The 14,237-nt window shown below is 44.2% G+C and overlaps 1 protein-coding gene across 2 annotated transcripts in view; it reads left to right on the forward strand.

The window, feature by feature from the left end:
* The window catches only part of Pdlim1 (PDZ and LIM domain 1), a 53,544-nt gene that overhangs the window by 3,747 nt on the left and 35,560 nt on the right, over positions 1-14,237 (forward strand). The window contains exon 1 of one of the 2 annotated variants that reach the window (XM_008832039.3): positions 39-252. The exons of the other annotated variant lie outside the window; for it this stretch is intronic. Within the exon in view, the coding sequence (XP_008830261.1) occupies positions 157-252 (96 nt within the window). The 5' untranslated portion in view covers positions 39-156. Of the gene's footprint in view, positions 1-38; positions 253-14,237 lie in introns of those variants that run through there. 2 annotated transcript variants of the gene reach the window in all.

A 14,237-nucleotide genomic window follows, 5' to 3' on the forward strand; every position in this document is an offset into this window, starting at 1 on the left:
GGCCGGGGCGGATCGGTCCCCGCCCTCACCCGCGTCGCTCCAGCCCGCCCCAAGCTCTAGGGCCGGCACCGCGCGCTCTTTCTCCGACAGCTGCTCCGGGAGCCCAGCGCGTCTTGCAGAGTCCTGCGCGTCTCATCCCACCGATTGTGCCTCGCGATGACCACCCAGCAGATAGTCCTTCAGGGCCCAGGACCCTGGGGCTTCCGCCTCGTGGGCGGCAAGGACTTCGAGCAGCCTCTCGCCATTTCCCGGGTAAGAGCAGCCTGGGACGCGCGTGGGAACCCGGCGCTGAGGGCCAGTTGGGACTTGGGGAGGCCGGAGCCCTGCGGGGATGGGTGGGGACCGCGGCCGGGCGTGTCCAGGTGCACAGAGCGTTCTGTGCGCTCTGTGCTGCTGCTCGCCTCTTCCCGGTTGCGGCGCTCCCCGGAGCCCGCCCGCGGGGTGAGCGTCCAAGGCCAAGGGCAGTTGTCTTCCTGCGCCCCGGAAGCACCGCGCGGCTGTAGGAGATGCGCTTTGTCCCCAGGCTCGGAGATGGGGGGGCTCGGTAGAGCCGGTGCGCAGGGAGTTACAACTCCCTGTTCATCGCCGTGTTAAGAGTCGGGGAAAGCTGATTGGAAGCCCAGGAAAGTCCTGGAAGGTGAAGAGGAGTGCGGAGGAGTTCCCTGGAGGGCGAGTAGGCTCAACACCCAAATAACTATTTTACACTCTTTAGATTTGACCGGTGGCTGGCTCCTTAAAGCCATTCGGTGAAAACGCGGGAGTTGGGAACTAATCCCAAATAAACTCCCTTAGTCTCCGCCTGCCTAAGGTGGCTAGATGATCTTTCCATCATCTCCACGTTGTCCTTGACCAGGATGTATTCCTCAAGGAATGAGTGGATACTGAGGCGGGGCTCCCACCCGGTGCGTGGTGATGGTGCTGAAAGTTGAATTAGCTGAACCTTGTCTCCGGAAGAGTCGGTGACCCATCGCATACTGCCAGACCTGTGGCCCATAAATGAAGAGTAACTCCCCTAGGAGACTCAGGTTCAGTATTTTGAATTTCACACTTTGGCCACGTAGTCAGGGCCAAAGATAAGGCAGATATCGCACTGAGAGTCAACACTTTCAGTGTACACATAACAAGGGAGCCACAAACTATTAGGAAAAAAAGCACTCCCTGCAGCAGTGCCTGACTCAGAGGGACCACATTCCATTCTTTGGCCCATTTGCCTGTTGAGGCTGACCTTAAGCTATCTCCTCAGTCTTTAAAATATCTAAATATCTTCCCCCCCCCCTTGGAGGGGTGTTGGGGTGGGGGATGGAAATGGAAGTGAAAGGTTCTTATGGGTTCTTTTAACCTAAATCGCAGCCACGAGCAGCTGAAGGAGTTAGGTGGGAGTTGTAGGGGAAGAATTCTGGTCTCCTCTCAGCTCCTCTATCGGCTGTAGTGCTTCTCACAATTTCTTACAGGTGGGCCTGGCCTAGTAAGGGGCTCTCTGGCCATTCTGCTCCAAATGAGCGGGCGCCCAGTCAGCTTTAAGATCCTGCCTTCCACCTGCCCGTTGTGTTTACCAGAGACTTCTTTGATTATTATTGGAGGTGTAAGCTGTTTTCCCAGCCCTTAGTCAAATTTCTCAAGCATGCAGTGTTGTGCCTTACCAGATCTGGACCTTTGCTCCAATCCTGGCTCAGGACTGCACCTGGCTGAGCCTAGTGAATCCTTGCAGAGGGAACAGGAACGCTTCCCCAGGGAGGGCATTGCCTCTGCGAATTTAGACTTGGTTACCTCATAGTCCAGTTGTTCCTGCTCTTTGTTTCTATAATTAACCTGTCAGTCCTCACCACTTCTGAGAAACTTTTTAAATAGGAGAGAATGTATTGGCAATCTATTGAAAGAATAGTTACTGCCTGTCATTTTGGCTGCTTTTAAAAGTCTTAATGCCAGTTGGGAATAGAGCTCAGTGATGCATGTGACACTGTATAGGAATGATGGTGTAGGGGGTAAAACTCTGAATCCATTAATTATGTATTTATTAATTAATTAAGGTTACTTTTTTTTTCTTCTTTGAGACAGTATATGTATCCCAGGCTGGCCTTGAATGCTCTAATGTAGTTGAGAATAGCCTTGAATTTTGTTTTTTCTCTTTTTAAAAGGTTTACTTATTTTCTTTTATGTATGTATGTGTGCCATTTGCATGCCTGGTGTCTGCATAGGCCAAAAAATGGTGTTTGATTTCCTCTAATTAGTTACAGATGGTTGTGAGCTGACATGTGGGTGATGGGAACCAAATTCTGTTCCTCTGCAAGAGCAGCCAGTACTTTTAACCACTGAGCCATCTCTCTAGCCTCAGATATTGAATCTGATCCTCTAGGACCATGTCCCCAGTGCTGGTATTACAAGCATGTGCCACCAGGTAGAGTTTATGCAGTGCTGGGGACTGAATTCAGGATTCATGCATGCTGGGCCAGCTGTCTACCAACTGAGCTACATCCCTAGCTCCTAATTAATTTATTTTTTGTACTATATGCATGTTTGATGAGTACATATGATTTGCCTATGCAAACTCAGACCTGAGGGGACATGCGGTCTATGGAGGGAAGGTAAATCTTTTTAGAAAACATTTTATTGGGACAGAGGGATGGCTCAGTGGTTTAAGAGCACTGACTTGTTTTTGCAGAGGAACCAGGTTCGGTTCCCAGCACCCACATGGTAGCTAGCTGACAACTGTCTATAACTCCAGTTCCAGAGAATCTGATGCCTTCTTCTGACCCTTTACAGGCATTGTGCAACACAGATACACTTACATACATGCAGGCAAAACACTCATACACATCAATAAAAATACAAAAAAACACCCCAAACATTTTATTTATCATTTTTATTTTATGTGCATGAGTTTGTTACCTGTTGTGCAGTGCCCAAAGAGGTCAGAAGAGGGTATGGGATCCTCTGGAACTGGAGTGACTGATGGTTGTTAGGTGTCATGTGGGTACCGGGAACCAAACCTGGGTCCTCTACAAGAGCAGCCAGTACTCTTAACTGGTGTGCTAGCCCTGGAAGCTATTGAATAGTGCCTTTGAAAAGTGAAAGTGACTCAGAGAATGTGATATTCTCACACTAATTTATTTGTCTCTTCATCTCCTTATTTCTCCTGTTCACCTCTTGGAAATGGGAAAGTGATTGTCATAAAGGGACTTAAAGGGACTGTGGTGTGTGGTGGTCTAAGATCTGGTGTTGGTCTGGGGTCTGGTTCTTACTCAAGCTGTACCTAAGGTGAGCACTATCCAAAGCTATTTTTTTTTTAAACACTGCAGTGGGGTAACATTTGCTCATGGCTGCCACTTAGAGAATGTAGAGTGCTCTGTAAACAGTGAATAGTGATGAGGTGTAAGCATTGGTAAAGAGACTTGCCTTCTGGTTAGTGTGTGCTGATTTATTATCCTGGGCAGATACAGTTTGCTAATATGTTTTTGTGTAAGTAGACTTCCAGTCTCCACACCAAAGCAAACCATAAAATTAGGCAGGGAGAGGAGTGCCTTTTACTGAAATAACTATGTTTGCTTTCTCTTGCATGAATTACTCTGGTATTGGCTTCAGTCTTTTGTTAAAAGGCTAAAGCTTCTGAATAGGACTCCATAATCATGTGTACGGGAAATATTCTTTATATATATATATTTGTCTTTTTAAGACAGGGTCTTCCTGTAGCCCCAGCTGTGAGAAACTAAAAAAATAGACTTAAAAAAATTTTTTTTACAAAAACTTTATTGAGACTTCCATCCATATATATAAGGTGTTTTGATCAAATCCATCCCCACTCCCTCCCCTCCAACATTCCCCCCTCTGAAGAGGTAACCCTAAAATCTTTTTTTTTTTTTTTTTTTTAGTCTTTTTGAGACAGGGTCTCCCTGTAGCCCCAGCTGTCCTGGAACTCACTATGTAGACCAGGCTGGTCTTGAACTCACAGAGATCCACCCTCTGCCTCCTGAGTGCCGGAATTAAAGGCTTGTGCCACCACGCCAGGCAACCCTAAAATCTTTTAAGGATTTTACAAGCTCCCAAATACTTTTGACATTTTTGGCCTTTGGAAAAGAATATGTTGCTAACAGGCCCAAGGACATTTTGACTTTTAGCCAAGAAACTGGCTACATTTCTTTGGGGGTCTTTTTACCCTAACTGCCTAGCCAATTCCTACCTCCTATTCTTATCATACCATCCTCTGAAGGGGTTACCCAAATTGCCAGTAGGGAATAGGGACGCCGACCGCTCTGGCTTCTTCTATGCTGAACAGGGATGCAAGGTGAGGCAATTGGAGAACCCCTTCAGTGGGTCTATCTAAAAGACTCCCAAATTGCTAAACTCTTGTGTCTAAGGGAAGAAGAAAGTCCTTGAATCATGAATGGGACATGTGAAGAAGTAAAGGCAAGAGTAATTAGCATTACAAGTTCTAGACAGGGAACTAGAAAAAAGTCAGAACAGGGCAATTTTCAAATGTTCATATGAAAGTCTATTGGAGTTTCTTGACAAGGGAAACTTTAAAAAAATACACTTTAAAAAAAAAAAAAAAAACCAAAAACTTTTGGGGGCTGGGTGTGGTGTGGTGGAACACACCTTTAGTCCCAGCAGCAGCAGGTGGATCTCTGTGAGATCAAGGCCAGCCTGGTCTACATAGTGGATTCCACGCCAGTTGTGGCTAAAGGAGACCCTGTCTCAAAAAGAATCAAAACTAAAAGACAACAACAAAAAAAAAATCCAAAGTAAATATAAAAAAATTATTTTGAAGTTGTCAAAGAATAAATTTAATAATAAATAAAAATAAAAGTAAAAGCACTTTTCCAGCAGGGAAATAGAGCACTGAAACCTGGGGGAAAAGTGGTAGAACCCATTTTCACCCCTTCAGGAGGCCTCACATTGTGAGAAACATAAATCACAATCCAGATTTCCAAGTTTAAATGGACATACATAAACTGGTTGTCTTCTGTCTAGCACTTCATTTAAGGCTCCTCCCTTGGCCTCCCTACCGCTCAAGCCACACATTAGTGAGTGTTCTCTGAAATGTTTTTCTCTTCCTTCTTGCTCTAGCCTACAGTTGTCGTGTGTGTGTGTGTGTGTGTGTGTGTGTGTGTGTGTGTGTGTTCCCTCCCCTATGTAATTTCTTATTTCCTCTAGTTGCTTTCAAGGGAAATCTTCAGAGAATCCACACCCAGGTCCAAATTGCTTACTGCTCAGTCTATGTTGACTGTTTTTCCCTCCCAGCAACTGACAAAAGACAGGAAGAGGTGGGGCCAGATGAGGGGATGCTCTTTGTAGGCTGGCTGCTTATTTGCCTCTTGAGTCCTGGGGAACCCTTTGCCCTGAGCCTGTGGTTTTATGGCAAGTTGCTTGAGCCCTTTGCCCCGGGACCCCAAAGGGATGCTTAATAATGATTAGTTACAAGGTCTTCCGATTTTCAAGAGGTTATTTCCAGATTCAAGTCGATTTTATATCATGTCATGAAGGTTGAAAGAGTAGGGCTCATCAGTCAGGTTATAAAAAGGAAGACAAGTCCAAAACTGCCTGATGTGTATTAGTGGGCCCCAGCTGCATGCCTACATTTTGTGCAGTAAATCACTTCAGATGCATTAGCTGCTCCAGCTGATCACAGCTGACCTGAGAGAAAGGAGGCAGATGATTCCAAGAGAGTGACATGTATTGAAAGCTTGGGCTTTCCTTTCCCGACCTGTAGGATGCTGACCTTGTTGGTTGATGAGAAGAGAGGAGGAAGAAGAATGGTTTCAGACATAGTAGCCCGCACCTTCTGACTACTAGAGTGGTGCTTTCCTAGGTTGATCAGGACGAGAAAAGCCACCCGGGGTTTGCTGTGTAACAAGACCAAGCCAGGGTTGACTCCCGAGCTGCACACCTTCCCTAGTCCTTGCCTTGGTAATGCTTCATAGAGGAGAGCAAGGCTGGTATCTCTACTTTGTGTAGATGGGGTGGTCCAAGTACCTACAGGTTAGGTAATTTACTTTCATTTACAGTTAAAAAAATTAAAAAAAAATTATTTTTTTATGTGTATGAGTGTATTGCCTGCATGTACGTGAGTGCACCCATGTCATGCAATGCCACGGAGGTCAGAAGAGGGCTTTGGATTCCCCTGGAACTGGAGTTAAGGACGGTTTGTAGCTGCCATGTGGGTGCTGGGAATCGAACCCGGGTCCTCTGCAAGAGCAGTCAGTGCTCTTAACCGCTGAGCCATCTCTCCAGCCCCTCATTTACAATTTTTAAAACAATCTTCTTAATTTCTGTGTAAAAGGGAGATTAGAGACTGGTTATAAATGTGTAAAAGTGCCTATACTGGAAAGTTAATTAAAAAATTTATTTATTGTTTTTATTTTATGTGTATGACTGTATTGCCTGCATTATGTAAGAGCACCTGTGTTGTGTAGTGCCTTTGGAGGTCAGAAGAGGGCATCTAATCCCCTGGAACTAGAGTTACAGATGGCTATTAGCTGCCATGTGGGAGGTAGATCTGAACCCCAGTCCTCTGGAAGAGCAGTCAGTGCTCTTAACTCCTGAGCCATCACTCCATCCCTGGAAAGTTAATTTTTTAAGGGTAGTTTCTTTCTAGTGGGTCTTGGGGAAAAGCTAAAGAAGAGACCTGATACCATGTCTAGGCCAGGGATTCAAGCAGAGTTCTAGTCCTAGGCAGCTCAAATTGCCTTCTCTGTAAGATAAATAAAATGCTAAAAAATGCTCAGTGGTTGAGTGTTTGCTGCTCTTTCAGAGGAATGGAGTTAAGTTCTTAGTATCCATGTCAGGTGGCTCACAATTGCCTGTAACTACAGTTCTTGAGGATCCAACACTCTCTTCTGGACTCTATGGGTACCCACCCACACATACACATATACACAGATATATACATGTGCATAAGTAAAAATAAAAAGGTGATAAGCAAACAACTCAGTGGTGTTTGTACCCTTTGAATAGAGAGTCCACTATCTATTGTATTGTTAGTTGTGCCTTCAACTGTACATTGGTTGAGAAAATGTTCTACAGATTCAGGAATATTTTTATTTTTTTGGTCTTTTTGAGACAGGGTCTCCCTGTAGCCACAGCTCACCTGGATTTGCTATGGAGACCAGGCTGGCCTCAAAGTCACAGAGATCTACCTCCCTCTACCTCCCGAGTGCTGAGATTAAAGGCATGCACCACCATGCCCGGCAATTCAGGAATATTTTCAGATAGGCTTATGTTCTGTTAATCATAAGAGCATACATGTATATAGATGGAAAAGATTCATGTGAGAAATTTTTGTCTGCTTGCAATAATCAGGATAGTTAAAACATACACAGGCCTTTTTATATGCTAGGCATTGTTCTAAGTATTTAATATATTCTCTCAGTGATCCTCACAAGTACCTTGTGAGAGAGGTACATTGAAAACTCCCATTTTATAGACAAGGACACTAAGGCATGGAAATACATGCCAGTGTCATATAGGAGTGAGTGGTTCGACCATCTAGTTCTAAAGTCTAGACTCTCAAATTCAACTGTTTTAGTGACTACTGGTATGCTTGTGCATGCTTGCTCTGTGCTAAGCATGTACTTGCATCATCATCTTCCGTACTCCCAACAGCCCATGACCAAAGTAGATACAGGACCAAAGTAAATTGCCAAGTTGGGTTATGAAGGCAGGAGGACTGACTCCCAACCTAGCTTTTATCACCATTTTCTGCTTCCTAATAAGCTATCACTGTGAATATTTCATTGCTAACAGTGTTGTTCATTGCACAACTCCAGAAAGTGCTAATGGTGGTTCGTGCATGAATACGAAGGGTAGGACCTTTCTGAACTCCCCACCCCAGAGCCTCTTGCACCTCTGAAGATTGACTGGGGTGCCTTAAGCCTTAGTTCATTTTTCCAGAGCAGCAAGTCCCTTCTTTGTCCCTTCTGAAAAGCCTGAAGCCATGGCCCCACGGTGGAGAGTTTATGTAAGTTCCGGGGTCCTAACCCTGTGTAGACATGGAGAATGTCAGAGCAGGGGAGTTGAAGGACTGGCTAGAGAAAGGCTTATTTGCATGACTAGGAGGGGATCTGGGGACAGTGTGTGGCAAATGAAGATGACCAGGTCCACCTGTGGCAATCAAACCAAGTTCAAAATGCAGTACACCCATGAAAACCTAAGCCAAAAGAGGTAATTTCTGTATGGTTCTGGTGTCCTTTGTGATCGTTGCTACTGTTTCTAGCATCATCATGGGTGGGTGGATGCTCATCTGGAACAGGTCTGTGGTGTACAGTACACTACCTCCTTGTACTGCTATAAACGTAAAAAATGATTTTCTGAACACACTGATCTTGTAGGAGTCCAGTTTCTGGCTGGTGACTCAATGTAATTTTTATAGATGCCATATCAAAATAATTGACATATAGAAGATCAAATAATAAGGAAATAGGTATGACCTATAGAAAATAAAGATGTCTAGCCGGGCGTGGTGGTGCATGCCTTTAATCCCAGCACTTGGGAGGCAGAGGCAGGCGGATATCTGTGAGTTCGAGGCCAGCCTGGTCACCGTAGCGAATCTAGGCCAGCTAGGGCTACAGGGAGACCCTGTCTCAAAAAGACGAAAAAAAAAAAAAAAAGATGTCTAAATGCATATGGATTAAATGCAAATAATGCATTGATGATTGCATCCATTTCTTTAAAAGTATTATAAAAGGCTGGGCGTGGTGGCTCACGGAGGCAGGTGGATCTTTGTGAGTTCGAGGCCAGCCTGGTCTACATAGTGAGTTCCAGGACAGCTAGGGCTACAAGGAGACCCTGTCTCAAAAAGACAAAAAAAAAAAAAAAAGTATTATAAAAAGTGCTTTCAAAGCCTCTTCTCTATAACCTAACAGTTCTAAAGGAGTCCATTTGGGCAACAGAAGACATGTTTGAGAATTTCCCAAGGGCAAATTTTCCAACAGCCCCAAATTTGGAATAATTGAAATGACTAACAAAATAGTAATGGTAAGCAAATGCTGATAGAGTTAAGTGACATAAAACCCCACCACAGGGCTGTTGAGATATGTCAGTGGATAAAGGCACTTGCCTCTAAGCCTGACCACCTGAGTTTGATCCCCTTCTACCCACATGGTAGAAGGAGAGAACAGACTCCTGCAGTTGTCCTCTGACCTCCTTATGTTCTTGTGGCATGTATGTGTGTGCTTGTGGACACACACACACACACACACACACACACACGGACAGCAGCATGAGTAAAGAGTAAATATTGTGTGCTAATAGTTGTATAAAATTAATCAGGCAAAAGTTAATCCACAATGATAGAAGTCAGAATTAGGGCAAATCTTTGCCAAGAGGTTTGTGACAAACAAGGTTTGGAAGTGCAGGTCATGTTTCTTTATCTGGTGCTATTTTCATGGGTGTGTTCTCTTTGGGAGAATTCATTGGGTTTTATGGTTACGGTCTGTGTTTTTGTCTGTGTACATGTTACACTTCAATGCAGTTTATATGTACTTGTTATAAAAGATTAAATAAGCCAGGCATGGTGGCTTATACCTTTATCATCCCAATACCTAGGAGACTGAGGTAGGAGAATTGCTGCTAGTTCAAAACTAGCCTGGGATACACAGTAAGTTCCAGACTAACCTGGGCTACAAGTATGAGGTCCTGTTAGAAAAAAAAAAAATCAAGCAAACAGGGGCTGGAGAGATGGCTCAGCAGTTAAGAACACTGGTTGTTCTTGCAGAAGACCTGGGTTCGAACCCCAGCACCCACATGGCAGCTAACAACTGTCCGTAACTCTAGTCCCAGGGGATCCGACAGCCTCTTCTGACTTCCGAGGGCATTGCACGACACGGGTGCACTTACCTACATGCAGGCAATACACACATACACATAAAATAAAAATGATAAATAAAAAAAATCAAGCAAACAAACATCCACAAAAAGCAGGTCAGATGGTAGAAAAGCACAGAAAACCCAAGGTAAAAACCTTCCCCAAATTTACTTCCCAGAGGCAAACATATTAGCAGTTGACTGTAGAGCTTTCCAGCCTTTTTTCCCCACATAAGTTGCATGTTCAAAGTCAGATACTGTATCAAGGTGGATTATGTAGACTTTAGTGTTTTTTTTTTTTTTTTTTGGACTTAATTTTACTGCAACAAATGAAGAATTAAAGACTGCTTGGTGTTGCGGGGGAAATGTGTTTTTGGTTTTAGCTGGATGTGGGTTCAGATCCTTACCTTACCCATTTATTAACTTGTATGTCCTGAGGCAGGTCAGTTCCTGAAAACTCAGCAGCTGTTTGTGAAGTGGGAATAATAGTACTTATTTCCAAAGGTTGATTAGGATGATGTTTATAAAGAGTTTAGCACTCTGGCTAACCACAGCTGACACCAAGATACAGTATACTATTAAAGAAAATTTAATGGTAGCTACTTTTTAAAAAAAAATCTTATTATTTTTATGTGTATGAGTATATTGCCTGCATGTGTGTAAGTGCACTTGTGTTGTGCAGTGCCCATGGAGTTCAGAGGAGGGCATTGGATCCCTTGGAACTGGAGTTACAAAGTTCAGAAAAAAAAAAAGTGTTAGCCACCATGTGGATGCTAGGCTTGAACCCAGGTCCTCTGCAAGAGCAGTCAGTGCTCTTAACTACTACTGAGCTGTCTCTTTAGCTGCCCCCCCCCCCTTTTTGACACAGTGTCTCACTATGTGACTCATACTGGTTCTTAGAGTCATTATGTAGCACAGAGGGACTTTGAATTTGGAATCTTTCTGCCTGTATCCTCTTCCTCCACCTACTCTGTATTGAGTGCTCGCTTTATGTCTGATACTGTTCTTTTCTTTAAAGAAGATTTATTTTTATTTTTGTGTTTTTGAGACAGCATCTACGTGTAACCTTGGCTGGCCTGGAACTCGATATGTAGATGAGGCTCGCCTCGAACTCACAGAGATCCATCTACCAGCCTCTGCCTCCTGAGTGTTGGGATTAAAGGCATACACCACAACACCTGGTTTTATTTTTTTGAGATGGGGTCTCAGTAGCTTTGGCCTGGTTGGTTTGGAACTCACTTACAGGCACTTGTAAGTCACCCCATGTGGGTGCTAGATGCTGAACTCGGGTCCTTTGCAACGACAGTATGCATTCATAACCACTGGACATCTATCTCTCCAGCCCCGATACTGTTTTAACCTTTAAAAAAATGTAATTTCATTTAACCCAACAACCTAATGAGATTTGACCCCATTATCAGTTTTACTTGATCAGTGAAGGAATAGAGCTAACCAAAGTAGTTTGCCAAAGTGAGTGTTCAGGCTTTGGGTTGTGGGTGATAGTGGTTAGGGCTGTTTAAAAGCATGTACCGTTATTATAGGTGATTTGGAGACTTTTGAGCAATTGATGATTTATTGAGAAGTTAGCCAGGGTATTCTGTTTTACTGCCTGTTCTTTGACATTCTTGTCAATGAAATGGTGATCGGTCTGACACCAAGAGAGCAGCACGTCTCTTTGAACTGCCTCTTCTGCCCACTAACAACTTCCTTTTGCACCACGCATGAAGGGAAGCTGGGGTAAGGCATAACCCATCTAACAAGGCATCCAGCCTGCCTAATTGCCTCGTTTCCTGGAGAAAGTGGTTGTAGACTAACCAAGCACATTCTCGTTTTAGGCCAACCTGTGTGTGTTCCTGCAGCATCCGTGGCTCTAACGTGGCTTCTGGGTCAGCGCTGCAGCTTGGACCCATGGACTGTAAGCCAGGGAGCTGAGGGAAGAGTTCAAGTTCAGCATCTAAATGTTGTGCTTCCGGCTCCTTCTGTGTTGCTCCCACCCAACCTTCAGCTTAGAATCTGTCAAGTTTATACCTAAAGAACCTTGACATAGGCATTTGAGCAACACAGCCCATGGGTAGAGAGCTTCAGGCTGTTGAAATTGAGCTTGAATTTCACACATTGGTAGTCCAGGGAAGCTGTCATTATTTACGCTTACTTTTCACTTAGTTCAGAATGGATTTAAGGCAATTTACAACATCAGAACACACATTTATAATATTTAAAACACAGGAACATAAGATTTTACAAAAAGTTTGGAACATAAAAGAGGAAGCAGCAACATTCCAGGAACTTTAAATCTGTTGGTTTCTGTAATTGCACACTACATTTAGCTGTGTTTTCTGGCCAAAGCAAAATGGGAACCATGTTGAGCCAGTTACACATCTGGATTGAAATGGTTTTCACAATACCACGTTTGCAAAGCCCCTTTTGGGAGGTTGACTGATATTGTTAGGCTTGTTTTCTCTGTCTTTCTCTCCCTTTAAAAATTTTATTTATTTTTTTCGGGGCTGGAGAGATGGCTCGGTGGTTAAGAGCACTGACTGCTCTTGCAGAGAACCTGGGTTCGATTCCCACCACCCACATGGCAGCTATGAACTGTCCTTAACTCCAGTTCCAGAGGAATCCAAAGTCCTCTTCTGACCTCTGGGGCATTGCACGACACGGGTGCACTCACATACATGCAGGCAGTGTACTCATACACATAAAATGGAACTAATAAAATATAAAAAAAATTTATTTATTTTTATTTTATATTTATGAGTGTTTTGCCTACTCGTTTGTAAGTGCACCATGTGGGTGTAATGACCGTGGAGGCAGAGGAGGGCATTGGAGCCCCTGGAACTGGAGTAAGAGACAATTGTTGGTCGCTATGTGGTGCCAGGAACTGAACCTGGTTCTCTAAAATAGCAGCCAGTGCTCTTAACCACTGAGCCATCTCTCTAGCCCATCCTTTTCTTCTTCCCTCTTTCTTTCTCTCTTGCTCTCTCTCCTTCTCCCTCTCCTTTTCCGTCTTCCTCTCCCTTCCTCTTCCTCTCCCTCCCTCTCCCTCACTCTCTCCCTCCCTCTCCCTCACTCTCTCTCTTCCTCCCTCTCCCTCTCTCTCCCTCTCGTTCTCCCTCCCTCTCCCTTTCCCTTCCTCTCCCTCTCCCTCTCCCTCCCTCTCCCCTTCCCTCTCCCTCCGTCTCCCTCTCCCTCCCTCTCTCTCCCTCCCTCCCCCTCCCTCTCTCTCCCTCCCTTCTTTTTTTCTCCTTTCCTTCACGGTTTTCCTAAGAGATAGAGAAATGCTACTCTAATGAGCATTTCTTCAAAGAGCCTCTTATGAGCCTTTGAGTTGTTTCTGGAGGAGCTGATATTTTAGGTTTTAAGTATTTATTGTCTGGTAATCTAACTTCATTCAGGAGAGAGTGTTGGGGAAAGAATAGTCAGCATCTCTCTTGTTTCCAAACCCAGGGAGCATCAGGCTTTGCTGGGGATTAGGGGCTGGGGATGTCGTTGAGTGATCAGAATGTGTGCTTAGCATGCACGAGGCCCTGGGTTTGATCCTCAGGCCCCAAAATACAATAACATGGATAAATAAATATTTCCTAAATACTTCTCTACAGATCTGCGATGGGGGCGGACCTCTGTGTGTATTTTAACTCCTCCCTTTGGGGCTGTGGTGACTAAATTGTTTGGGAGCCATTGCCACATCATTGTAAATACTGTTCTGAGCAAGTGGCCAGCTGGATCGATTTCTGACTCAAGGGTTAGTTGTCAGCTCCAAGGGGCAAGGAGAGTGATGTTCTTTAATGCTCAGAAAATTGACTTACAGCCCTATCCAAAGTGAAAGTTATAGAATCTTTTGAAATGTTTTTTATCCCCAAAGGAGGACAAAAAAATTCTCTGCATCAGAATGATTTGACAAATACTTGGTTCAAATACCCACATCAATAACAGCAGCAACAATATAATTTATCATCCAGCCTGGAACACTCTTGTTCCTGTTTTTGATACAAAGTCTTCCTTGGTATCCTTGAACTCATGTGTCCCAGAATAGTCTTCACTTATGATCCTCTTGGTTCAATTTACCTAGTGTTGGGATTATGGATGATACCATCGTGCCTGGCTGGTTGGAACACTTGAGAACAAAATGGAGTGCTTTCCATGTAGTTAAGAGGAAGTAAGTTACTGTCCCAGGCAATAATCCTAGCTCTACGTATTTCTTTGCTGCTGGCGATGAACCCAGGGCTTCATCACTGAGCTCCACTCCAACCCATATGAAAATGCTTTTACATTTAATTGTGGCTTATGTAACTTTTATATAACCTGAGCCCTTGGTCCCAAACTCATTTGTATGTGAGGCCTTGGAGGCAGCATAAGTGAGGCTGACTAGAGGGCAGGTAGTGAGATGAGTCACTGTGGGAATGACAAATGGCAACTTCTGCTGAGTTTCCGTGCTAGAGGCA

Source organism: Nannospalax galili, unplaced genomic scaffold (genome assembly GCF_000622305.1).
Source record: "Nannospalax galili isolate Female #2095 unplaced genomic scaffold, S.galili_v1.0 scaffold875, whole genome shotgun sequence".
Taxonomy (NCBI): Eukaryota; Metazoa; Chordata; class Mammalia; order Rodentia; family Spalacidae; genus Nannospalax; species Nannospalax galili.